The 26,925-nt window shown below is 49.3% G+C and overlaps 1 protein-coding gene across 2 annotated transcripts in view; it reads left to right on the forward strand.

Annotated features, from left to right (window-relative positions):
* The first annotated feature begins 1,511 nt into the window (after window positions 1-1,511).
* The window catches only part of MARS1 (methionyl-tRNA synthetase 1), a 212,696-nt gene continuing 187,282 nt past the window's right edge, over window positions 1,512-26,925 (forward strand). Inside the window, exon 1 of one of the 2 annotated variants that reach the window (XM_069230804.1) lies at window positions 1,512-1,718. In XM_069230804.1, coding sequence (XP_069086905.1) covers window positions 1,613-1,718 — 106 coding nt within the window. In that variant the 5' untranslated portion in view covers window positions 1,512-1,612. The remainder of the gene's footprint in view (window positions 1,719-26,925) is intronic. The other variant, XM_069230805.1, reaches the window with a different exon arrangement.

The raw sequence follows: 26,925 nt of genomic DNA on the forward strand, positions 1-26,925 counted from the left end.
CATAGCGGATTTCCGCCGCAGACACGGTATGTTGGCGGCCGTCAGCACGACGGTCAGCGGACTTTACCGCCAGGGTTGTAATGAGGGCCATAATGAACGAGGAAAAATACATCAAGTAATAAAGAGGTACTTAACTGGCTGCGAAGCAGCAAAGAGGAGTAGTACCTACAGTCAGGAGGATAAATAGCGTCAACTCAATGGTTGATCATGTGACTGAGGTTTATTGGGAAATGCAGTGTTTATTAAACTTTATTGTTATTGGCTGCTGAAAAAATAAAGCATAGGAAAAGAAGCATAATCTGAGTCTCTGGTCATGACGGAATTAGGATCATGATGGGATCCATTTAAATTTAGTTACCCTCCTTTATGATTACTCATTTCTATACATTATTTGGTCATAGGCAGTTACAACTTTTAGTGTGGGCACTGAATTGTATTACTTGAGGAACTGACCTGTGCAGCTGTTGCGACCAAAAATGTGACAGAAAAGAACATTCGTCACTTAACCAGAGGTGTATGTCGCTTTACTAAACCACTGTTAAATGACCCTCTATTAAAATGGTGTAAAAATGACGTCTGCAAAATCCTGAACAGAACGCCTTGCAAAGACCAACCAAGCCGCGAGATACCGATAGATGGCATGTGGCGTCGAGAACATGGCTCACACAAAGAGAACTGAGGATGCGCATAAAAAAAGCAGTCGCTCTTTCAAACAAGCGGATGGTTACCCACCACCTCTTGCCTGTATAGTTGTACAAGGTTACCAGTTCTGTGCCTGACAGAGTTGCAGAGGGTTCTTTTATGGGCGAGCGCAAAGCACTCCGTCCCATTCTGTAACCTCTCTTTGGGCTTCCAACCACACCCATATCACGTCAGTCACTTACATTGGTTCGTGGGCTTGCCTTTTAAAATCTGCTTGTTTTCATTTGTGAAAGGTATGCACACATCATGCCTTTTCTGGTGTTTAGCCCACCTACACAGCACCGGTAAACTACTAAAAACATTCGAGGCTCCGTCCGGACTACTTTGTTTATTTTCCAAGCAGCGCGATTGCGCTGCATTTTACATAGTGCGATCCCGCTGCGTTTTTTTTCTTTACAACGCTCATAGCTCTAACTCGAGCAAATGCGAGACCCGTTGCATTGAAAATGCTTGTTTTTTTTATATAGGTCATCTGACCCTTGGCTCAAGGACCTCAGGAGCAGTACAAAATAGTCCCCAACATCAACGTGCAAGAAACTACCCCGATTCCGAATTCGCGGAGCTCTTTTCTCCAGTTGCATGATGGCATATGTAGTTTTTGTGCACCTGTTGAAATCTTTATCGAACGTAATTGGGTTACCGATTAGACTACAAGCCCCGTCAACCTGCGTGAACGAGTTATTTCTTCACTTGACATTACACACCTCCCTCGCACAGCATGCCGGGATATGTAGTTTTGTATTGTCTAGCGTATCTTTGGCATCAAGAACTATGTGCTGCACACTGAACTACAAACCCCGGTAAGCCTGTGGCCACACGTTTCCTTCCGTTGCATCAGCTGTGGCTGCATGTTCCTTTTCGGAACCGGTGTAGTCAGAAGTGGTGTAGTTAGAAGGAGAGGGAGCTGAATATGAGGTTGACTGTGAGCGCCGCGGGATCCCCGCATTGCCTGAAAGTGCTGGCCGCTGCTGAGTGGTGCCGGGCCACGGTGGAAGTACACAGGGCTGCCCCTGAAGGTAAGAGGAGGGAAAGCTTATTTATCGAGTCCCTATCGCTGGCTCAGTTCAGGCAGAACCTTAAGACCTGGCACTTCTACTGACCAGATTTCCCCACCTAGCGCCTTGAGACTCCCAAGGTGATAAGCCACGCTATATTATAATTAATTGATTGACCGAGGTATGGAACATAGATAGGCCGGGGCACATTCATGTTCACATAGTCAAACATCCGAAGTCAGTTTTATATATGCAGTATCCACGCAATCATATGCACTGGGGGGTAGCAATGTATTTAATTTTTCGTTTGAGGGCGAGGGGCACCACCGACTGCAATAGGGAGATCTATCCCACTGTACTGTTTATTCCTTGCACTCGCCCGCTGCCAGTTGCAGATTGGGGAGACCCTCGCATATTGTTACTGGGGCGAGCACCCTGACGGGGAGCTCATCCCAAAATGTCTTTAGATGGTGGATCCCAAGATCATCTGCATGCACTGAGTAACTTTACGATTAACTATATTTGAGGGACACCCACGCTTTGTATGTTTTTAAAGAAGTATTAAGTCGATGTACCATTTTTTTTTTTTGGGGGGGGGACGACCGGAGGCCCATTAGATCTACTGTCTCTTGAGCATGAACAGCTGGAAGTTTCAGATGACGTTTTTCTTCCGCAAGGCGCAGTAGTTTGAGTTTCAGCCAATACTGCATTTGTTAAGCTCGTTGCCTGGTTTCGCACACAGTCAACGTAGCATCACACTCGTCCTTTTACGCAACCAGTGCCTATTTCTGGTCCATAGAACTGCTGCTGGGAGTATAGTTGTGTGTATTGAGATGGTATTTCCTGCTTCCGTTTTTAAACCATATCGAAGCATTGACTGAGCTTGTGATTACCCTGGCACAGGAAGAGGAGGTCTTACTGTCTCGCAGGAATCAGTCCTGTCACGAACATCTGTGAACCTTATTTGCATCGCGTGTCAGTTACCGTGATGGTTCCTCCAGGGCCATTTGTACTGGAAGGCAAGGCAAGGTAGAAGCCTAGGGATCCACTGCCAAACGAACTTCTGATTGTCCTTAGAAGCAGTGCTTTAAATGGGCCGGTACTGAGTACCGGCACTTTTTTATTTTGAGAGGGAAAGTACCGGCATATCTCAAGAAAATTGTAATACTTTTAATTGGAGAGTACCTGTACTTCTCAGAAACAAGCAGGTACTCTGGTACATAGTACCTGCACTTCTATTTTTCCATTTAAAGCACTGCTTAGAAGTATCTAATATTGTCTCAGGAAGATTACGTAGTCCTTCTCAGACAAATGCGGTACATAATTATAAAGACCTTACAAGAACAGGTGACAGATAAGTGGGTTACTTAAAGATGTGATGGGGATTGGAAGTAGGGTGGATCACATAAGGATGGATACAAGGTATACAGATACTAATGTGAGCATGTTCATATATATTTACATGCTCGCCCTACGGAGCTTGGTCATTGACGAGCTAGGAGGCGCACTCTGAGATCTTATTTAACCAAGAAAAGTAGGCAGTGGCTCTGTACTGTAGTCAGAGGTTTTTGGCCATCAAGGAAGACAAGGGAGATGTTTGAAAGATCTAAATTTAAAGTGGTATAGGAGCAGTGGTGGCCGGTGACCTTTAAAAGTGGTGGGACATAATCCTTGTCTGGAATTCCAGTAAGCAAGTCTGACGTCTTCTCTACGGGTTCAGGGGATTCGCTCACACTTGCTTAGACCCATTCTTATTCTCTCACTCATTCTCTCTATCTTATTCACTTACTCTTATTCAAACTCGCGATCACTTTTACTTACTCTGACTAACTCATTCTCATTGACTCATGCAGTCTCACTCATTTGCGCTCCGACCCACTCTTTCTCACTTACTCTCCCCAAGTTCTATTCATTTCAATTCACTCGATCTTCCTCTAACTCTCTCAGCCAATCTGACTCACTTAGTCTCACTTAGTCTCACTTAGTCTCACTTAGTCTCACTTAGTCTCACTTAGTCTCACTTGTTCTTCTTGAATCACTCAGTCCAGCTGGTTCTGATTCACCCCATCTTACTATGACTCACTCACACTCACTTAGTCTCACTTATTCAGTCAGTCTGTCATTCTCTATCTCACTCATTCTCAATGAGTCTTGCTCAGTCTTACTTTGACTCACGTAGTCTTACTCAGTCTCACTCATTTTCATTTCTCCTCACTATCTTGCTCATTCTGTGACTCACCAGGGCTCACTCAGACTGTGACTCACTCAGTCTCACACACAGTAACACTCACTGTCATTATCCCTCACTCATTCTCACTCATATGCACGCTTCCTATCACTCATTATCACTCACTCTGACTCACTACTTCCACTCACACACGCGCACAAAAACACACTTACTCACACATACACCATTTTTCCCACAGACACATACCCTCACGTATACACATATAGCGTTTAAAAGCTTTTTTACTAACCTTGCTGCCTGCATATATCCTATTTGGACTGCTGATCCTTTCTGCTGCCAACGCTGTAGCATGATTGAATTAAAGTGGAATGTATATAACGCTTACTACCCTTAACGAGGCACTGAAGTGTTTATGGCAAGTAGCACGCTGCTCAAGAGCCCCATAGTTAGCGATGAGATCATTGGTTATTGGAGTTAGTTTTGCATGTTAAAGGAAACCTTTCTATACATTTACTCTAGTTTCTTTGTGGTACATTTATGGCTGAAGTGTGACCGCAAGTGGGTGCTGTAATAGAAGCAATGCTTTCTGGAGTTAATAGATATTGTTAAGTTATGGTTTTGAAAGAGATTAAGACAGATAGGACTGAGATTTCGAGTAGTCTATACACAGAAGAGGCATGCATAAGTCAGAAGAGGCGAGGTGCATTCAAAATAAACGAGAGAGAAAAAGTGATAGTTTAATTCAAGGTCAGTTTTTCCTGCAGGATTTTTCAAAAGAATATGTCAGGTTGGTAATTTTTTTGCAATAGTCAGTGGATGTACACCTATTTTAAGAAACATTTTATCAAATTCTCCTCTGCAGGAATGTGTCTTTTAACAGTCTTTCTGTTAAAGACTAAGGGGGTCATTATGACCCTGGCGGTTAATGTTAATGTGGCGGTATGACCGCCAACAGGCTGGCAGTATATACCGCCACATTATGAGATTGAGGGGTTGGCTGCAGCCAACCCGCCACTTCTCTACCCATACTGCCATGGTGGTATGAGACGCTGGGCACGAGATGTGTATCGCCAGCCCGGCGGCCGGCATAGTACCACCGGCGGCATTATAAGCTTGCCTACCACCATGGTTTTCGTGGCGTTAGCACGCCATGAAAACCATGGTTGTAGGCCCTACCGGTGACATGAAATTCCTTTCCTGTCACCGGTAGGTGGCTTCCCCCCTCCCCAACACTCACCTGACACCCTCCACCCCCTTGAATCCTCAGACCCCCCAGGCCCCATACACGCACACACCCGTAGACACGCACCACGCATACACCCAGTCACTCACACTGGCATACACGCGTTCATACACACACTGGCATACAACCATATATCCAGACATGCTCACACACATTCTTACAATGATCACACTGACATGCAGACACACAATCACTTCACCATTCTTGCATGCATTTACTCACACGCAAACAACACAGCACACACAGACTCATTCACACACTCACTCACACATTCATGCACACACTCAGACACACACAACACCCCCCCCCACCTCCCTCCCCTGTCGGAAGACCGACTTACCTTGAGCGAGGAGGTCTTCCGGCAGGGAACGGGAAGTGGCGCTTCTACCACCAGCAGCACACCACCAGACTGTATGACTTGTCATAATACGGCTGGCGGAGTTCTACTGGCGTGCCTGTGCTGGTGGTAGCAGCACCTCCTTACCACTTTACCACCATCCACCACCATGAGCACTGCCGGATTTCCGATCTTCTTTTGGAGGAAGTCCAGCAGTGCTCATAATATGGTTGACGGATAGTAGCCGCAGTGGTGGTATTTTGGTGGCCGTCACTGCGGCGGTAGAGGGTTATTACAGCCGATGTCATAATGACCACCTAAGAGTTTGTTAACTTTAAAGAGGTGGCACATACTTGACTCATGGCAAAAACCAAATCCAATGCTTCTTGAGATAGCTTTACAAACCACTTTCAAGCAGTGCAGCATTTAAGCATATTCCACAACCCCTAATTAAAATTTGAAGACAGCACCATTGCCCCACTGTATGAAATGCGAGCAATATTTTAAAACCATGAAAGATCCAAATGTGTAACTACTACAGTAGTATATTCAGTATCATAAAGTATTGTTGCAGTTTGTGCAAATCATTTTATACCATACATGATGTACATTTATGATATAAACATATTATGTAAACGTGCCAACTCAAACTAGAACAAGACAGCTGATAAAACAAGTTGAAGCAGTCCTCATTAGTAAGCCGAGTGCATGTTCTGACCCATTTACTACCAGGTTCCAAAGGTACTGTCCTCTGCATGCACCTGAAGAGCTCCAGGCCTCACAGATCAAAGATCAGACTGTATAGAACAAAATGTGTTTTGTGATCATCATGACTCTCCAGCATTCAACCTACCTCATAGGTGCCATTATGTAAATAGTCAAAGGCAAATTAGATATTTCACTACAGCACTATATCGCCGTCACATCCACCACTCTTCCACCTGTACACAAAAAAACGTACACAAAAAAATCAAACATTTTCTTACTCAAGCATATTTTGCCATGAATCCGGATTACTGGGGAAAAATTGGACAGAGATTAGAAACGTGCACAAAGCAGGTGAGGAGACAGATTATAGACAACCTGGTGTGTTATGTCGCGAGAGCAAGCAAGACCTCTGGCAAACTGCTGCATATAAACACATTTCATGCTTAGGCAAGAAAGGAAAGATGAACACAGGTCATGACACTCTGATAGCGACATGCAAGACTTCACTTTAACATACTGTGAGAAGGTAGCCTCTTTCTAGCCTTGTTACCCCCACTTTTGGCCTGTTTGTGAGTGTATGTCAGGGTGTTTGTCACTGTTTTCACTGTCTCACTGGGATCCTGATAGCCAGGCCTCAGTGCTCATAGTGAAAACACTATGTTTTCAGTATGGTTGTTATGTGTCACTGGGATCCTGCTGGTCAGGACCCCAGTGCTCATAGGTTTGTGGCCTATATGTATGTGTCACTGGGACCCTGTCACACAGGGCCCCAGTGCTCATAGGTGTGCATGTATATGTTCCCTGTGTGGTGCCTAACTGTCTCACTGAGGCTCTGCTAACCAGAACCTCAGTGGTTATGCTCTCTCATTACTTTCAAATTGTCACTAACAGGCTAGTGACCAATTTTACCAATTTACATTGGCTTACTGGAACACCCTTATAATTCCCTAGTATATGGTACTGAGGTACCCAGGGTATTGGGGTTCCAGGAGATCCCTATGGGCTGCAGCATTTCTTTTGCCACCCATAGGGAGCTCTGACAATTCTTACACAGGCCTGCCACTGCAGCCTGAGTGAAATAACGTCCACGTTATTTCACAGCCATTTTACACTGCACTTAAGTAACTTATAAGTCACCTATATGTCTAACCTTTACCTGGTAAAGGTTAGGTGCAAAGTTACTTAGTGTGAGGGCACCCTGGCACTAGCCAAGGTGCCCCCACATTGTTCAGAGCCAATTCACTGGACTTTGTGAGTGCGGGGACACCATTACACGCGTGCACTACATATAGGTCACTACCTATATGTAGCTTCACCATGGTAACTCCGAATATGGCCATGTAACATGTCTATGATCATGGAATTGCCCCCTCTATGCCATCCTGGCATTGTTGGTACAATTCCATGATCCCAGTGGTCTGTAGCACAGACCCTGGTACTGCCAGACTGCCCTTCCTGGGGTTTCACTGCAGCTGCTGCTGCTGCCAACCCCTCAGACAGGCAGCTGCCCTCCTGGGGTCCAGCCAGGCCTGGCCCAGGATGGCAGAACAAAGAACTTCCTCTGAGAGAGGGTGTGACACCCTCTCCCTTTGGAAAATGGTGTGAAGGCAGGGGAGGAGTAGCCTCCCCCAGCCTCTGGAAATGCTTTGTTGGGCACAGATGTGCCCAATTCTGCATAAGCCAGTCTACACCGGTTCAGGGACCCCTTAGCCCCTGCTCTGGCGCGAAACTGGACAAAGGAAAGGGGAGTGACCACTCCCCTGACCTGCACCTCCCCTGGGAGGTGTCCAGAGCTCCTCCAGTGTGCTCCAGACCTCTGCCATCTTGGAAACAGAGGTGCTGCTGGCACACTGGACTGCTCTGAGTGGCCAGTGCCACCAGGTGACGTCAGAGACTCCTGCTGATAGGCTCCTTCAGGTGTTAGTAGCCTTTCCTCTCTCCTAGGTAGCCAAACCCTCTTTTCTGGCTATTTAGGGTCTCTGTCTCTGGGGAAACTTTAGATAACGAATGCATGAGCTCAGCCGAGTTCCTCTGCATCTCCCTCTTCACCTTCTGATAAGGAATCGACCGCTGACCGCGCTGGAAGCCTGCAAACCTGCAACATAGTAGCCAAGACGACTACTGCAACTCTGTAACGCTGATCCTGCCGCCTTCTCGACTGTTTTCCTGCTTGTGCATGCTGTGGGGGTAGTCTGCCTCCTCTCTGCACCAGAAGCTCCGAAGAAATCTCCCGTGGGTCGACGGAATCTTCCCCCTGCAACCGCAGGCACCAAAAAGCTGCATCTCCGGTCCCTTGGGTCTCCTCTCAGCACGACGAGCGAGGTCCCTCGAATCCAGCGACACCGTCCAAGTGACCCCCACAGTCCAGTGACTCTTCAGCCCAAGTTTGGTGGAGGTAAGTCCTTGCCTCACCTCGCTGGGCTGCATTGCTGGGAACCGCGACTTTGCAAGCTTCTCCGGCCCCTGTGCACTTCCGGCGGAAATCCTTCGTGCACAGCCAAGCCTGGGTCCACGGCACTCTAACCTGCATTGCACGACTTTCTAAGTTGGTCTCCGGCGACGTGGGACTCCTTTGTGCAACTTCGGCGAGCACCGTTTCACGCATCCTCGTAGTGCCTGTTTCTGGCACTTCTCCGGGTGCTACCTGCTTCAGTGAGGGCTCCTTGTCTTGCTCGACGTCCCCTCTCTCTGCAGGTCCAATTTGCGACCTCCTGGTCCCTCCTGGGCCCCAGCAGCGTCCAAAAACGCCAAACGCACGATTTGCGTGTAGCAAGGCTTGTTGGCGTCCATCCGGCGGGAAAACACTTCTGCACGACTCTCCAAGGCGTGTGGGATCCATCCTCCAAAGGGGAAGTCTCTAGCCCATGTCGTTCCTGCAGTATTCACAGCTCTTCAGCCTAGTAAGAGCTTCTTTGCACCAACCGCTGGCATTTCTTGGGCATCTGCCCAGCTACGAGCTGCTTGTGACTTTTGGACTTGGTCCCCTTGTTCCACAGGTACCCTCAGTCAGGAATCCATCGTTGTTGCATTGCTGATTTGTGTTTTCCTTGCATTTTCCCTCTAACACGACTATTTTGTCCTTAGGGGAACTTTGGTGCACTTTGCACTCACTTTTCAGGGTCTTGGGGAGGGTTATTTTTCTAACTCTCACTATTTTCTAATAGTCCCAGCGACCCTCTACAAGGTCACATAGGTTTGGGATCCATTCGTGGTTCACATTCCACTTTTGGAGTATATGGTTTGTGTTGCCCCCATCCCTATGTTTCCCCATTGCATCCTATTGTAATTATACATTGTTTGCACTGTTTTCTAAGACTATACTGCATATTTTTGCTATTGTGTATATATATCTTGTGTATATTTCCTATCCTCTCACTGAGGGTACACTCTAAGATACTTTGGCATATTGTCATAAAAATAAAGTACCTTTATTTTTAGTATAACTGTGTATTGTGTTTTCTTATGATATTGTGCATATGACACTAAGTGGTACTGTAGTAGCTTCACACGTCTCCTAGTTCAGCCTAAGCTGCTCTGCTAAGCTACCATTATCTATCAGCCTAAGCTGCTAGACACCCTATACACTAATAAGGGATAACTGGGCCTGGTGCAAGGTGCAAGTACCCCTTGGTACTCACTACAAGCCAGTCCAGCCTCCTACATTGGTTGTGCAGTGGTGGGATAAGTGCTTGAGACTACTTACCACTCTTGTCATTGTACTTTTCATAAGAGAAAAATATACAAAACAAGGTCAGTGTATATACACATAGCCAAAAAGTTTTGCATTTCCTCTTTTCACTCTTTTCTAAGTGCTGAAAAGTACTTCTAAACTTTCAAAAAGTTCTTAAAAGTTTAAAAAGTTTTTTTTCTGTCTTTCCAAAAAGTTCTGAAAACTTTTTTCTCTTTTTCTATCACTTTAACTCTCTCTAAAAAATGTCTGGCACAGGAAAAAATGTTGAACTGTCCAAACTTGCATATGATCACCTTAGCTGGAAAGGAGCAAGGAGTCTCTGCATAGAGAGAGGTTTGAGTGTAGGGAAGAATCCTTCCTTAGAACTGTTAATTAATATGCTTAGAGTACAGGATAAGGCCATAAGTGCCCAATCTGTAGAAAAAGTAGCTAATGGTTCTCAATCTGATCCAGGGACTCCCCCAGGAAAAGGTTCAGGAAAGAAACTTCTCAGCCTGCCCATTACTAGACAGTCTAGCATAGTTGGTACAGAGGTTGAATCACATCATACTGATGATGTGCTCTCACATTATACTGGTAGCCAAGCTGTTAGGGTGCCCTCTGTAAGGGACAGGTCTCCTTCTGTTCATTCCCATCATACCTCTGTATCTAGAAATGTCCCTCCCACCCACCCTGATGACAGATTGTTAGAAAGGGAGCTCAATAGATTGAGAGTGGAACAAACCAGACTGAAGCTCAAGAAGCAACAGCTGGATTTGGATAGACAGTCTTTAGAATTAGAGAAGGAAAGACAGAAGTTGGGTTTAGATACCCATGGTGGCAGCAGCAGTATTCCCCATAGTCATCCTGCAAAAGAGTATGATTCCAGGAATCTGCACAAGATAGTTCCCCCTTATAAGGAGGGGGATGACATTAACAAGTGGTTTGCTGCACTTGAGAGGGCCTGTGCTGTACAGGATGTCCCTCAAAAGCAGTGGGCTGCTATCCTATGGCTATCATTTACTGGAAAAGGTAGGGATAGGCTCCTTACTGTAAAAGAAAATGATGCTAACAATTTCCAAGTTCTTAAGAATGCACTCCTGGATGGTTATGGCTTAACCACTGAACAGTACAGGATAAAGTTCAGAGAGACCAAAAAGGAGTCTTCACAAGACTGGGTTGATTTCATTGACCAGGCAGTGAAGGCCTTGGAGGGGTGGTTACATGGCAGTAAAGTTACTGATTATGAAAGCCTGTATAACACAATCCTGAGAGAGCATATACTTAATAATTGTGTGTCTGATTTGTTGCACCAGTACCTGGTAGACTCTGATCTGACCTCTCCCCAAGAATTGGGAAAGAAGGCAGACAAATGGGTCAGAACAAGGGTGAACAGAAAAGTTCATACAGGGGGTGACAAAGATGGCAATAAGAAGAAAGATGGTGAAAAATCTCAAGATAAGCATGGGGATAAGGGTAAAACCAAAGATCCCACTTCAAATCTTAAACACTCTTCAGAGGGTGGGGATAAAACAAATTCTTCCTCTTCTTCCCAACCTGCACACATTAAAAAGCCTTGGTGCTTTGTGTGTAAAAACAGAGGCCATAGGCCAGGGGATAAGTCCTGTCCAGGTAAACCCCCTGAGCCTACCACCACTAATACATCAAGCTCTAGTGCCCCTAGCAGTAGTGGTACTAGTGGTGGGACTGCTGGCAACAGTCAAGCTAAGGGTGTAGTTGGGTTCACTTATGGGTCCATAGTGGAAACTGATGTAATCAGTCCCAAGACAGTTTCTGTCACACCTAGTGGCATTGGCCTTGCCACACTGGCTGCTTGTCCCCTTACAATGGATAAGTACAGGCAGACAGTTTCAATAAATGGTGTTGAGGCCTTGGCCTACAGGGACACAGGTGCCAGTTTCACTTTGGTGACTGAAAACCTAGTGCCTCCTGAACAACACATCATTGGACAACAGTATAAGATTATTGATGTCCATAACTCCACTAAGTTTCTTCCCTTAGCTATAATTCAGTTTAGTTGGGGTGGAGTTACTGGCCCTAAGCAGGTGGTGGTATCACCTAGCTTACCTGTAGACTGTCTCTTAGGTAATGACCTAGAGGCCTCAGGTTGGGCTGATGTAGAGTTTTATGCCCATGCAGCCATGCTGGGCATCCCTGAGGAATTGTTCCCTCTCATTTCAAGTGAAATGAAAAAACAAAGGAGAGAAGGCCTGAAAACTCAGGATCCCTCTCCATCAACAGGTAAAAAGGGTATCACAGTATCCCCTAACCACCCTACCATTCAGGATACTATTCCTGTGGTGGGAGAAACCTCTCCTGGGGTGGCACCTGTTCCAAGGGAATCATCAGCTGGCAAAGCTGGACTCCCTGAGGTGGAAGTACCTCTCTGTGGGATAACTAACATTGGTGAGAAAAACAGCACCATTTTAGTTAACATGGAGCATCCCTCCAACCCTCCCAGAGAAACTTTAGTGCAGAAACCCTGCACTACCTCACAACACTTAGGACAGCATCCCTGCCCTAGTGTGGAGCTCATAGGACAGCATCCCTGCCCTGCTCCAACTCAAGAGAAACAGCATCCCTGTTCTCTCTTCCAGCCAGATGGACAAAGTTTTTGCCCAGCTATGGCTTTTCTGAGACAGCATCCCTGTCTGGCATTTCCATCACTACAAATAGGTTCAGTGGACAATTCCCACTGCTCTAAACTAAAACTTACTGATAGAAACTCTGAAAATACATCTTCACATTGTTGCTTAGCTAAAAAACTTCAAACAGGGTGGTTTACATCCCCACAGGGAAGTAACCATATAGTGGATGATAAAGGGAGTAACCAGTCTATTGCAGAGCTACTCTCTACTTATCACCACTTAGACAATAAAGTCTCAACTGGCCAAGGTTAGCCTTATTGTCCTTCGTTTGGGGGGGGGTTGTGTGAGAAGGTAGCCTCTTTCTAGCCTTGTTACCCCCACTTTTGGCCTGTTTGTGAGTGTATGTCAGGGTGTTTGTCACTGTTTTCACTGTCTCACTGGGATCCTGATAGCCAGGCCTCAGTGCTCATAGTGAAAACACTATGTTTTCAGTATGGTTGTTATGTGTCACTGGGATCCTGCTGGTCAGGACCCCAGTGCTCATAGGTTTGTGGCCTATATGTATGTGTCACTGGGACCCTGTCACACAGGGCCCCAGTGCTCATAGGTGTGCATGTATATGTTCCCTGTGTGGTGCCTAACTGTCTCACTGAGGCTCTGCTAACCAGAACCTCAGTGGTTATGCTCTCTCATTACTTTCAAATTGTCACTAACAGGCTAGTGACCAATTTTACCAATTTACATTGGCTTACTGGAACACCCTTATAATTCCCTAGTATATGGTACTGAGGTACCCAGGGTATTGGGGTTCCAGGAGATCCCTATGGGCTGCAGCATTTCTTTTGCCACCCATAGGGAGCTCTGACAATTCTTACACAGGCCTGCCACTGCAGCCTGAGTGAAATAACGTCCACGTTATTTCACAGCCATTTTACACTGCACTTAAGTAACTTATAAGTCACCTATATGTCTAACCTTTACCTGGTAAAGGTTAGGTGCAAAGTTACTTAGTGTGAGGGCACCCTGGCACTAGCCAAGGTGCCCCCACATTGTTCAGAGCCAATTCACTGGACTTTGTGAGTGCGGGGACACCATTACACGCGTGCACTACATATAGGTCACTACCTATATGTAGCTTCACCATGGTAACTCCGAATATGGCCATGTAACATGTCTATGATCATGGAATTGCCCCCTCTATGCCATCCTGGCATTGTTGGTACAATTCCATGATCCCAGTGGTCTGTAGCACAGACCCTGGTACTGCCAGACTGCCCTTCCTGGGGTTTCACTGCAGCTGCTGCTGCTGCCAACCCCTCAGACAGGCAGCTGCCCTCCTGGGGTCCAGCCAGGCCTGGCCCAGGATGGCAGAACAAAGAACTTCCTCTGAGAGAGGGTGTGACACCCTCTCCCTTTGGAAAATGGTGTGAAGGCAGGGGAGGAGTAGCCTCCCCCAGCCTCTGGAAATGCTTTGTTGGGCACAGATGTGCCCAATTCTGCATAAGCCAGTCTACACCGGTTCAGGGACCCCTTAGCCCCTGCTCTGGCGCGAAACTGGACAAAGGAAAGGGGAGTGACCACTCCCCTGACCTGCACCTCCCCTGGGAGGTGTCCAGAGCTCCTCCAGTGTGCTCCAGACCTCTGCCATCTTGGAAACAGAGGTGCTGCTGGCACACTGGACTGCTCTGAGTGGCCAGTGCCACCAGGTGACGTCAGAGACTCCTGCTGATAGGCTCCTTCAGGTGTTAGTAGCCTTTCCTCTCTCCTAGGTAGCCAAACCCTCTTTTCTGGCTATTTAGGGTCTCTGTCTCTGGGGAAACTTTAGATAACGAATGCATGAGCTCAGCCGAGTTCCTCTGCATCTCCCTCTTCACCTTCTGATAAGGAATCGACCGCTGACCGCGCTGGAAGCCTGCAAACCTGCAACATAGTAGCCAAGACGACTACTGCAACTCTGTAACGCTGATCCTGCCGCCTTCTCGACTGTTTTCCTGCTTGTGCATGCTGTGGGGGTAGTCTGCCTCCTCTCTGCACCAGAAGCTCCGAAGAAATCTCCCGTGGGTCGACGGAATCTTCCCCCTGCAACCGCAGGCACCAAAAAGCTGCATCTCCGGTCCCTTGGGTCTCCTCTCAGCACGACGAGCGAGGTCCCTCGAATCCAGCGACACCGTCCAAGTGACCCCCACAGTCCAGTGACTCTTCAGCCCAAGTTTGGTGGAGGTAAGTCCTTGCCTCACCTCGCTGGGCTGCATTGCTGGGAACCGCGACTTTGCAAGCTTCTCCGGCCCCTGTGCACTTCCGGCGGAAATCCTTCGTGCACAGCCAAGCCTGGGTCCACGGCACTCTAACCTGCATTGCACGACTTTCTAAGTTGGTCTCCGGCGACGTGGGACTCCTTTGTGCAACTTCGGCGAGCACCGTTTCACGCATCCTCGTAGTGCCTGTTTCTGGCACTTCTCCGGGTGCTACCTGCTTCAGTGAGGGCTCCTTGTCTTGCTCGACGTCCCCTCTCTCTGCAGGTCCAATTTGCGACCTCCTGGTCCCTCCTGGGCCCCAGCAGCGTCCAAAAACGCCAAACGCACGATTTGCGTGTAGCAAGGCTTGTTGGCGTCCATCCGGCGGGAAAACACTTCTGCACGACTCTCCAAGGCGTGTGGGATCCATCCTCCAAAGGGGAAGTCTCTAGCCCATGTCGTTCCTGCAGTATTCACAGCTCTTCAGCCTAGTAAGAGCTTCTTTGCACCAACCGCTGGCATTTCTTGGGCATCTGCCCAGCTACGAGCTGCTTGTGACTTTTGGACTTGGTCCCCTTGTTCCACAGGTACCCTCAGTCAGGAATCCATCGTTGTTGCATTGCTGATTTGTGTTTTCCTTGCATTTTCCCTCTAACACGACTATTTTGTCCTTAGGGGAACTTTGGTGCACTTTGCACTCACTTTTCAGGGTCTTGGGGAGTGTTATTTTTCTAACTCTCACTATTTTCTAATAGTCCCAGCGACCCTCTACAAGGTCACATAGGTTTGGGATCCATTCGTGGTTCACATTCCACTTTTGGAGTATATGGTTTGTGTTGCCCCTATCCCTATGTTTCCCCATTGCATCCTATTGTAATTATACATTGTTTGCACTGTTTTCTAAGACTATACTGCATATTTTTGCTATTGTGTATATATATCTTGTGTATATTTCCTATCCTCTCACTGAGGGTACACTCTAAGATACTTTGGCATATTGTCATAAAAATAAAGTACCTTTATTTTTAGTATAACTGTGTATTGTGTTTTCTTATGATATTGTGCATATGACACTAAGTGGTACTGTAGTAGCTTCACACGTCTCCTAGTTCAGCCTAAGCTGCTCTGCTAAGCTACCATTATCTATCAGCCTAAGCTGCTAGACACCCTATACACTAATAAGGGATAACTGGGCCTGGTGCAAGGTGCAAGTACCCCTTGGTACTCACTACAAGCCAGTCCAGCCTCCTACACATACTGACAAAGACTTTATGCTCAACAAAAAGTGGGTTACGAGTATATAAATGGTACAGAAGTATGTTACAATAATCCAATGCCATCCTATGTAGGAGGTGGCGGCCCCCTGGACACCCTGCTGCGCACATGGTTATTGCAGGACTAGGTTCCCCGGAGCAGTTGCACGAGGGAGTTTAGCACATGAGCTTCAGTACCAGGTCTCCAGTCACATCGTGCCTGGACACAAGTGCACATTTATAACCAGTGGCACCTGGTAACTCACTTCTAGGATAATCATTTCGCCTGTCAAGGCCTTCATGAAGATATGCAAGGCGCCACCTCCCACTCACCACGGGACAAGAGCAAAACTGAAACTTCGAACCTGCAGAGTGGCAGACTCTAGGTGTCAGGAGCTGCTGTTTCACCCCACCCTTTTCCCACTCTGTGACGAGTGAGGAAAGGGAGGGGTGGCTGGCTGATTGGCATGTAGCCATGGGAATTGCAGGGCTTAAGCCTAGAGCGCCCGTTGCTTTTATCTGTGACACTTTAAATGCCACAGATGGGGGAGGCACTGAAGTGGGCCAGGGGCCTGAGAGGGGATGTCACCAGCCCTGGGTAATCTTTCTGATGGATGGTGGAGATGCTGTGTGCGCCTGTGCCAGCCATCAGACAGTATTACAACAAGCTGCCTCAGGCAGCTCCTGAACGGCATTTTTTATTGTACCAAGACTGAATAATAGGTGATTATTCAGTCTTGGTGTAATAAAAATGAAAAAATTCCAGAAAACAGAGGGCTTTGCCCTGGAGCCCTTAAAGGAGAGTCTGAGTACAATAAGGAAGGAAATATTGGCCCTCATTACAACCCTGGTGGTTGGTGTAAAAGTGGTGGTAATACCGCCAACAGGCCGGCAGTAATTACCGCCAAATTCTGACCATGGCGGAAAGATCTCCGATTTACAGCCAATGTACCACACCGACCGCCAGGGCAGAAACAACAGCCACCACGGCTGTAGCGGCCTACAGCCAGGCGGAGGTCAATGTTTCGCCCACCATATTATGACACGCCAAGCCGCCACCCTTTCCGCGGTGGCACCAATGACATCAAAAGCCTGGCAGAAACTGAGCTCAGAAAGGAAAGGACTCACCATTGGAGACACAGAGAACAACCACGCCGCCATGGAGCCTGAGCTGCAGGTCTTCCCCCATGATTTTCTACGTGCTGCTCCACCACGAACACCAATTCCGGCAAAGTCGACAACTGTGAGTACAGCTGCCTAGCACACAAGGGAGAGAGGGAGGAAAACAAGAGTGACCGACGAACCCCTCCCCCCCCCCTCCCCCCCCAAACACCATACACACAATCAGCTGCATTACAATTTTTTGTTTTACCCTGGATGAATAATGCAAGGACAAAATGATTTTGAAAAAGTGAATGTAATGAGAGCAACACATCAAGATAAATAACTTAGGCAAGATAATAGATATATACATATGTACACAAAAAGGGACACAGCCCAGTCCACAATGTATGTAGTCCACATGGCCACAGGCCAAAGTCCAAGGCCACCCATGGCACCTGCATCAACACGGAGAGAACACTGCAAGGGCATGAGTTGGGAAATAGGCAGGCACCTCAGGGGGACGGGAGGGCACCTCAGCTGGCAGATGTAACAAGACCACTGGTTCTGGAGGGAGCAACATGCCCTGTGCTTGGTCCTGGGGAGTGCAAGGCCACAGTCTCTCAAGTGGGTGACGTGCCCACTTGCTCTGGAGGGGGCAACATGCCCTGTGCTTGGTCCTGGAGAGTGCAAGGCCACAGCCTCTCAAGTGGGTGGCTTACCCACTGGTACTGGAGGGGCATCTTGCCCTGTGCTCTTGATCCTGGGTAGTCTGCGTTAGGTGGGTGTCTTACCCACTGGTTTTGGAGGGGGCATCGTGCCCTGCACTCTTGATCCTGGTGAGTCTGGATTAGGTGGGTGTCTTACCCACTGGTTCTGGAGGGGGAATCGTGCCCTGTGCTCTTGATCCTGGGGAGTGCAAGGTCACAGTCTCTCATGTGAGTGTCATATCCACTGGATTTTCAGGGGGCAGGCCGCACAGCAGCCCATGGAGGCAGGATTACATACCTCCGCTGGCGGTGACGGCTGCTCAGTGGTGGAGGTGGTGCTGCTGCTGGTGGGGGAGGCTCCTAACCATCCCCTGCAACCTCAGACAGCTGCTCACTGGAGGTGCTGCTGCTGGTGGGGGGAAGGCTCGGTGGTGCTGCTGCTGGTGGGGGGGAGGCTCCTGCCCATCCTGTGCAACCTCAGACGGCTGCACAGCCATGGTTGTTGGTGGGGGCTCGGTCACAGTTCCTGCCTCAGGCCCCTTGCTCTTCCTGCCTGCTGGTGCTGGCTCCTTAGTCTTCCTGGCAGCTGGAGGCAGGCTCCTTAGTCTTCCTGCCAGCTGTGACAGGCTCCTTTCCCTTCTTGGGGACAGGCTCCTTTCCCTTCTTGGGGCCAGGCTCCTTTCCCTTCTTGGGGACAGGCTCCTTTCCCTTCTTGGGGACAGGCTCCTTTCCCTTCTTGGGGACAGGCTCCTTTCCCTTCTTGGCAGCAGCTGGGGCAGGCTCCTTTTCCCTTCTTGGCAGCAGCTGGGGGCAGGCTCCTTTTCCCTTCTTGGCAGCAGCTGGGGGCAGGCTCCTTTTCCCTTCTTGGCAGCAGCTGGGGGCAGGCTCCTTTTCCCTTCTTGGCAGCAGCTGGGGGCAGGCTCCTTTTCCCTTCTTGGCAGCAGCTGGGGGCAGGCTCCTTTTCCCTTCTTGGCAGCAGCTGGGGGCAGGCTCCTTTCCCTTCTTGGCAGCAGCTGGGGGCAGGCTCCTTTCCCTTCTTGGCAGCAGCTGGGGGCAGGCTCCTTTCCCTTCTTGGCAGCAGCTGGGGGCAGGCTCCTTTCCCTTCTTGGCAGCAGCTGGGGGCAGGCTCCTTTCCCTTCTTGGCAGCAGCTGGGGGCAGGCTCCTTTCCCTTCTTGGCAGCAGCTGGGGGCAGGCTCCTTTGTCTTCTTGGCAGCAGCTGGGGGCAGGCTCCTTAGTCGTCTTGGCAGCAGCTGGGGGAAGGTTCCTTAGTCTTCTTGGCAGCAGCTGGGGGAAGGTTCCTTAGTCTTCCTGCCAGCTGGGGGAAGGTTCCTTAGTCTTCCTGCCAGCTGGGGGCAGGCTCCTTAGTCTTCCTGCCAGCTGGGGGCAGGCTCCTTAGTCTTCCTGCCAGCTGGGGGCAGGCTCCTTAGTCTTCTTGGCAGCTGGGGGCAGGCTCCTTAGTCTTCTTGGCAGCTGGGGGCAGGCTCCTTAGTCTTCTTGGCAGCTGGGGGCAGGCTCCTTAGTCTTCTTGGCAGCTGGGGGCAGGCTCCTTAGTCTTCTTGGCAGCTGGGGGCAGGCTCCTTAGTCTTCTTGGCAGCTGGGGGCAGGCTCCTTAGTCTTCTTGGCAGCTGGGGGCAGGCTCCTTAGTCTTCTTGGCAGCTGGGGGCAGGCTCCTTAGTCTTCTTGGCAGCTGGGGGCAGGCTCCTTAGTCTTCTTGGCAGCTGGGGGCAGGCTCCTTAGTCTTTTTGGCAGCTGGGGGCAAGCTCCTTAGTCTTCTTGGCAGCTGGGGGCAAGCTCCTTAGTCTTCCTGCCAGGCGGGGGAAGGCTCCTTAGTCTTCCTGCCAGGCGGGGGAAGGCTCCTTAGTCTTCCTGCCAGCTGGGGGAAGGCTCCTTAGTCTTCCTGCCAGCTGGGGGAAGGCTCCTTAGTCTTCCTGCCAGCTGGGGGAAGGCTCCTTTCCCTTCTTGGCAGCAGCTGGGGGCAGGCTCCCTTCCCTTTTTGGCAGCAGCTGGGGGCAGGCTCCCTTCCCTTTTTGGCAGCAGCTGGGGGCAGGCTCCTTTCCCTTTTTGGCAGCAGCTGGGGGCAGGCTCCTTTCCCTTTTTGGCAGCAGCTGGGGGCAGGCTCCTTTCCCTTTTTGGCAGCAGCTGGGGGCAGGCTCCTTTCCCTTTTTGGCAGCAGCTGGGGGCAGGCTCCTTTCCCTTTTTGGCAGCAGCTGGGGGCAGGCTCCTTTCCCTTTTTGGCAGCAGCTGGGGGCAGGCTCCTTTCCCTTTTTGGCAGCAGCTGGGGGCAGGCTCCTTTCCCTTTTTGGCAGCAGCTGGGGGCAGGCTCCTTTCCCTTCTTGGCAGCAGCTGGGGGCAGGCTCCTTTCCCTTCTTGGCAGCAGCTGGGGCAGGCCCTTTGTGTTCCTGGCAACAGCTTGGGCAGGCTCTTTTGCCTTGAGGCTGCCTGGTGCAGGCTCCCTCACCCTCAGGACATGTGCTCTGGATCCTTTTCCACCACAAGTGGGTGTGGTGACGACTGGGCCTGTGGACTGGGTGGCTGAGGTGCTTGGCTGGGTTTTTGCACCCTGGCCAGATGTGTAGGACGGGGAGGGGTAGGGAAGAGGTCAATGGTGGATAGGAACAGTTTTTTAGGGACATTGGGCGGGAAGAGGGAGAAGGTTTGGGAGTGGAGGAAGAGGGAGTGGTTGTTGGAGGTGTCTGTCTGCTGATTTTGGGTGCAGGTGCCTGGGCTGGATGCTGTTGTGAGGTGGATGGCTGTTGGGTGTCTGAGTGCCTGCGTTTGTGTACCTTAGGAGGGGGGGGCGGACAGACACAGTGGAAGAGGACACGGGACGTGTGCATGGCTGTTGTGGAGGTGTCTGCCAGTGAGGTGTGTGTTCTGCTTGGTGTGGTGGTGATGCTGGTAGTGGATGAGGATGTAGTGCATGCAGGTGTGAGTGTAGACGCAACTGGGAGGGAGGTGGTGAAGGAGGAGGAGGGGGAGACAGTGGAAATTGTAGATGTTGGTATGTCTGCATCTGGATGGTGTTTGTGTGAGTGCCTGTGTGATGAAGTGTGGTGCTTGTGTTTGCCTGAACCACTCTTGTGTGTTTTCTTGTGTGCATGCCCATCTGCCTGTGTGCTTGGGATAGGTTGAGGTTGAGGAGAATGGGATTGGGAAGAGGAAGTTGGAGGGTGGAAACAGGGACAATGGCTGCCATCAGAGAGGAGGACAGAGCCTGGATCGATCTCTGTTGGGCCGCCAAGCCAGTGTGAATGCCCTCCAGGAATGCATTAGTCTGTTGCATCTGGGCTGCCAGTCCCTGGATGGCATTCACAATGGTTGACTGCCCTACTGAGATGGATCTCAGGAGGTCAATAGGGGGGGAGAGAGGCAAAGGATACACTTGGTCAGTGGCAGCACCAACACCACCGTTGGCGTACACAGCACCCTCACACACAAGGAACAGGCCTATGCACTATGCATTGCACTACCAGTGATATTGCTAGCCACCAAAGCATGGGGAGGGGCACACACCGGCAAATGCAGCACATCTGGAACCCACGCAGCCCTGACCAGTAGTGGATGCCTAAGAGCTAGGTAGCAGGATTATCCCTTCAGAACCCTAACCCCCAGGGACCTATGCTGCAGTGCCAGGCCTGGCCTAGGGGCACCCACTGACGCACATCCCCCACCCAGGTACCCCCCATACCATGTGTAAGTTGTAATGATGGTCACTGTACTCACCCCATTGTGGCTGCTGTGATGCCCTCAAACGCCCATCCAGCTCAGGATAGGCCACCACCAGTACGTGGGCCATCAGGGGGGTCAGGGTTCGACGGGTACACCTTCCTCGTTGGGAGGCCATCCCCAGCTGGGCCTCTGCCATCCTCCATGCCCAGCGTCTCAGGTCCTCCCATCTTTTCCGACAGTGGGTGCTCCGCCTGCTGTAGACCCCCATGGTCTGCATGTCCTTTGCGTTGGCATGCCATATACCTTTCTTTTGATGGGGCTGATCTGCAGAGGAAATACACACAGGAAACTAGAATTAGTCAAACAGTCCTGCATGTTACACTTATGGCCCACCATACCCCTTCACATCACCATTTATACACACATGGCTCTGCACACAACCAATACGCTGCCCAGAGGACATCCACCCACCCCCTTACATGAGGCCTTCACACACACCACTCCATGCATTCATGCCACATGCATCGTGCCCACAGTGTACTCACCTGTTGGTCTGGAGGCCCATTCAGCAGTCCGTACTGGGGTAGGACCCAATCCACCAGTCGCTCTAACTCCTCCGAAGTGATGGCTGGGACCTTTTCCCCGGTCACACGGTCCATGGTAGGTTCCAGACACAGGTCACAGCAGCACATGCAGTGTAGGTCCTCTCCTGTTGAAGATCAGGTAGCAAGTGAGGGATGAGATAGAAAATGGAGGTCGCGTCCGCAGTAGTGCGTATAGTCACTGCTGGCGTAGATCACCATTGGCCACAGTAAGCCATAGGGCCCATGTTATCCAATGAGGAGTTGCACGCAGGTTTCCGACTGCCTCCCGCAACGGCGCACAACGTCAGCGGAATTACCTCACTTCAACTTGTCCCTCCACACAGGACAGGCAGACACCATTTCAGGGGGGGGGGTGCTGGACATTTGCCATGTCACTGGTGAAATTTGTACATACTGGACAATTCACACTTACCTAGTACAAATTCACAGCATGCAAAGTTCTGTTGTAGCCCCATTGTTCAGTTTGTGACAGTCTCCTCACTCTTTTGCCCCATAGATTGCTACCACTGCGGATGAATAGGCGATGGAGACATACCCCCGTGTACACACCCCTGGTGGACTTGGCAGCAATGGAGGACAGGCACATCATCCTCACCTATATACTTGACAGGGCCACAATCACAGAGCTATGTGCCCAATTGGAGCCTGACCTGATATCTGCTATCCGTCACCCCACTGGGATCCCCCCTCTTGTGCAAGTTCAATCAGTGCTCCATTTCCTGGCAACTGCTTCTTTCCAAGTGACAGTGGGCTTGGCAGCAGGAATGTCACAGCAAAGGTTCTCAATAGTGCTGACCAGAGTGTTGTCTGCCCTGATTAAACACGTGCAGCTACATTGTGTTTCCCCAGGTTGAAGATTTGGCAACAGTTAAGCCCGAGTTCTATGCAATGCGACATATCCCCAACATAATTGGGGCGATTGATGGAACACATATTACATTTGTCCCCCCGTCAAAATGAACAGGTGTTCATAAATCGAAATATTTTCCACTCTATGAATGTACAGATTGTGTGCTTGGCGGACCAGTACATATCCCAAGTCAATGCTAAGTATCCTGGGTCAGTGCACGATGCCTTTGTCCTGAGGAATAGCAGCATCCCAAATGTGATGGCCCAACTACAGAGGCACAGGGTGTAGCTAATAGGTGAGCCCTGGTTCCCACCCAATATATGTTGGTGTATGGGTATGGTGTGGGCCATATGGGATAGTGTGTGGCTAAATGTCCCTCAATATTTGCAGGTGACTCTGGTTACCCCAGCCTATCATGGGTGCTGACCCCTGTGAGGAATGCCTGGACAAGGGCAGAAGAACGTTATAATGAGGCTCATGGATGAACCAGAAGGATAATAGAAAGGACCTTTGGCCTCCTGAAGGCCAGGTTCAGGTGCCTCCATCTAACAGGTGCATCCCTGTGCTACTCACCTAAGAATGTCTGCCAGATAATAGTGGCATGATGCATGTTGCACAATCTTGCCCTGAGACGCCTCCTTTTCTGCAGGAGGAGAAGGCTGGAGATGCCTGTGTGGCAGCAGTGGACCCTATCGACAGTGAGGTTGAGGAGGCAGAGGATGTGAGGATGAGAACAACAGAACATCAGTCATCAGACAATACTTCCAATAACACACAGGTAAGACAGTGTTACTTCACATTTCAGTGACATTTGTTGGAATTTCTGTGGCACTGTCATCCTGTTATTTTCCACTTCCATGCCCACTTACTGTACTCTTTGGCAATTCATTTTACAGATGATGGTGACCTCACATATGCTCCTGGCGTGATCACTGCAGCCAGCTACAGGTCATACACCAATGCTCATTTTCTGTACAGTTGAATTGCAATGTCTGTACCTGTTGAAATGAATACATACTTTAAAAATACTCCATACTTTTTTTTTCCAAGGGTGTTTATTAAAATGCTAAAATCTAGAGGGGCACGTGCAATGGGATGGGGTGATGATGGAGGAAAGCCCAGGGTATTATTCTATTTGTAGCACAGGTGCATTGTCCATGGGGACATAGGAAGGGGAGCAATGGCAGTTCAAGATGGACAGGGTGGGATACAAGGGTAACAATCAGGAGAGTCTCATTTCCTGGCGGGGTTTTGGCAAGTGTCTCTGCCTTTTGTCTGGATCGCAGGGAACATTTGTGGGGTGGTTCATCTTCTGCATGGGAAGGGGTGCTAAATCCAAACACCCCCAACTGCACGCATACATCCAAACACCGCCACTCGCTTGCACACTAACCCATGCATCCCCCACCCAACTGAACACATGCACCCCCACTCAACCGAACACACAGATCCGCAACCCCACTTGCTTGCACTCATGCGCATCCCTTTCCGCATACATGCGCGCACACACCCTCCGCATACTTTCACACACGCACACCTCCGCATACTTTCACACACGCACACCTCCGCATACTTTCACACACGCACACCTCCGCATACTTTCACACACGCACACCTCTGCATACTTTCACACATGCACACCTCCGCTTACATTCACACACGCACCCCTCCGCTTACATTCACACACACACACACACCCCTCCGCTTACATTCACACACACACACACCCCTCCACTTACATTCACACACACACACCCCTCCGCTTACATTCACACACACACACCCCTCCGCTTACATTCACACACACACTCCTCCACATACATTCACTCACACACCCCTCCACATACATTCACTCACACACCCCTCCGCATACATTCACACACACACACACCCCTCCGCAAACATTCACATACACACCTCCTCCGGATACATTCACACACACCACCTCACATGCATACAGTCACACACACACCACCATGCACTCATACAGTCGCACACACACCCATTCCCACACACCAACACATGGTCGCACACACCACACACATGCACCTACCACACCTGTTTATGGGCAGAAATCCTTTGGTGCATCGTAATACGGTCTTCGGACCGCCAACACTGGCGGTCTTTTGGCGCCTGCTTCGACGGCGATCTAGGCAAAAGACTGCAAAAGTCGAAATGAGGGCCTATATTTGGAACACTAAGCGTAAATTCAAGAGATGAAGTGGCTAAACATTTTAGGATAGCAGCTCAAGTTTAAAGGTTATTGAGCTAGATGCTGTAGGTGTGGAGAAAGGGTCACAGGGAGTTACTTGATCGTTAGCTGAGTTGAGTATGTGGATTAATTCTGTTTGAGATATTACTGTGAGGCTTGGTCCAGGTTGTGTGCGTGGTGGGAGAGCTCTGTAGATGGATATTAGGGGGGCACGAAATAATGTAAAAATTGGAGTTTATCTGATTGTGCAATTTATAGGGGCCACCAGTCTTTCACAGATTTTATTTAAAAAATCAAGTAGTTATGGCTTTGGCTGAGGTAATTGGGTGGTGGGCTTTGGAGAAGATGTTTAGCCTGACGCCACACTCCATACCAGCATGCTACATACTGCACATTTTGGTGCTCTGCTGGGCTTCAGCTGTGTAGTTGGCCAAGGGTTTTAGTGATGGATTTAAGGCTCCAGGCCAATATGTCTGCCTGCCTGTGCAAATCATTTAAATATGTCAGGTTAAAGGGTTGGGTATACCAACTTATCATTTCACAAAGTACAATGTTAGTAATTACAGTGGTTTGGTCATATCACTTGCTTTGTGTTCCCAATTAATAATTGGAATTCAGATATTATTTTTTGTGTCTCGGCTCTAGACCACACACATACGCTGTCTGAAACAGTGACATGCTGCTTCTACATCGTGGACTTCAGTCCACCCTTCTTTTTTTTTCTTGGTGTACAAGCCCTCCTCAGGAGACTGGTGTTTTCATTAGCTTCTAGAGCAGTTATTTTTTTCTTGGTTCACCATCCCTCGCACTCTCCCTTTTACTTAGTGCGTATGGGGCTATATAAAACTGCTTTGTTTGTTACTCTCTAGGCAACGTTGTGAACATCTGACTGCGGCCCAAGTGCCCCAAAGCCGCTGGAAGTTCCCGAATGTGGGATTTACCACCCAAAACTACAGAACACTACAGAATGCCTTGTGCCTCTACTTTGCTGCCAACTTCTCTTCAACTTGTGAAAAGAATTAGAATGCAATGGAAGGGGCGGTTCTAGACAGGACATTCTTTCTGAACTTCCAAATAAGCATGCAAATGGTTGTTGCTTCTAAATTGGAAATACCTGCCCACTACTCTGGAAGACAGGCATTGCCCAGCCACACGTGAGATAGCGCTCCAGGCAGGACGCAATGAGCATCTCCATAACAGTCTAAGGAAAAGGAAGAGTGTCAAAAAACTGCCTCCATTACCAGAGCGGTTGTCAGTCATCTGAAGAAAGACGACAGAAGGGCTATGGCGGGCTGTAAGCTGGTCAGTCGGTAATATCAGCCCCTGTTTTTGGGCTGATGAGGGAGGGAAAAGACGCTTCACTTACTGATAGTAAATAGCTGCCTCGTTTGAGAGGAACATTGGCAACTATGCCAGTGAGGGTGTTTCAGAAGAGCTATAGGAAACTAGGCCCGCAAGGCTACCACTTTTTCACGTAGCTCCTCTGCTCACTATATCCACATTCGAAGTGTGTGTAATGTACGTTTGAAAGCTGTTGTATTGTGACAGTTAAATAGCGCTTACTACTCCTCCCTGGGGCATAGAAGGGCTTACCTGCATGGATAGCAAGCTACACTACAATGTGTGTTATTGGAAGAGTTTAGTCTTTGCTGTGAACCTCCATATGGGAAGTGTTTATTTTTTGTGTGGCACTTAATCACAAGCTGAGCGATACACTACTATCTACGAAATTATTTTCAGAAATTTGACCTGGGTGACCCAAGAGCACTTAGTCCCACAGTGCGACTATCTTTGGAGCCCAAATACAGGCTCCATCTGTGCTCTCAGCACTGCAGCAG

The sequence above is a fragment of the Pleurodeles waltl genome, chromosome 4_2 (genome assembly GCF_031143425.1).
Source record: "Pleurodeles waltl isolate 20211129_DDA chromosome 4_2, aPleWal1.hap1.20221129, whole genome shotgun sequence".
NCBI classification, from domain to species: Eukaryota; Metazoa; Chordata; class Amphibia; order Caudata; family Salamandridae; genus Pleurodeles; species Pleurodeles waltl.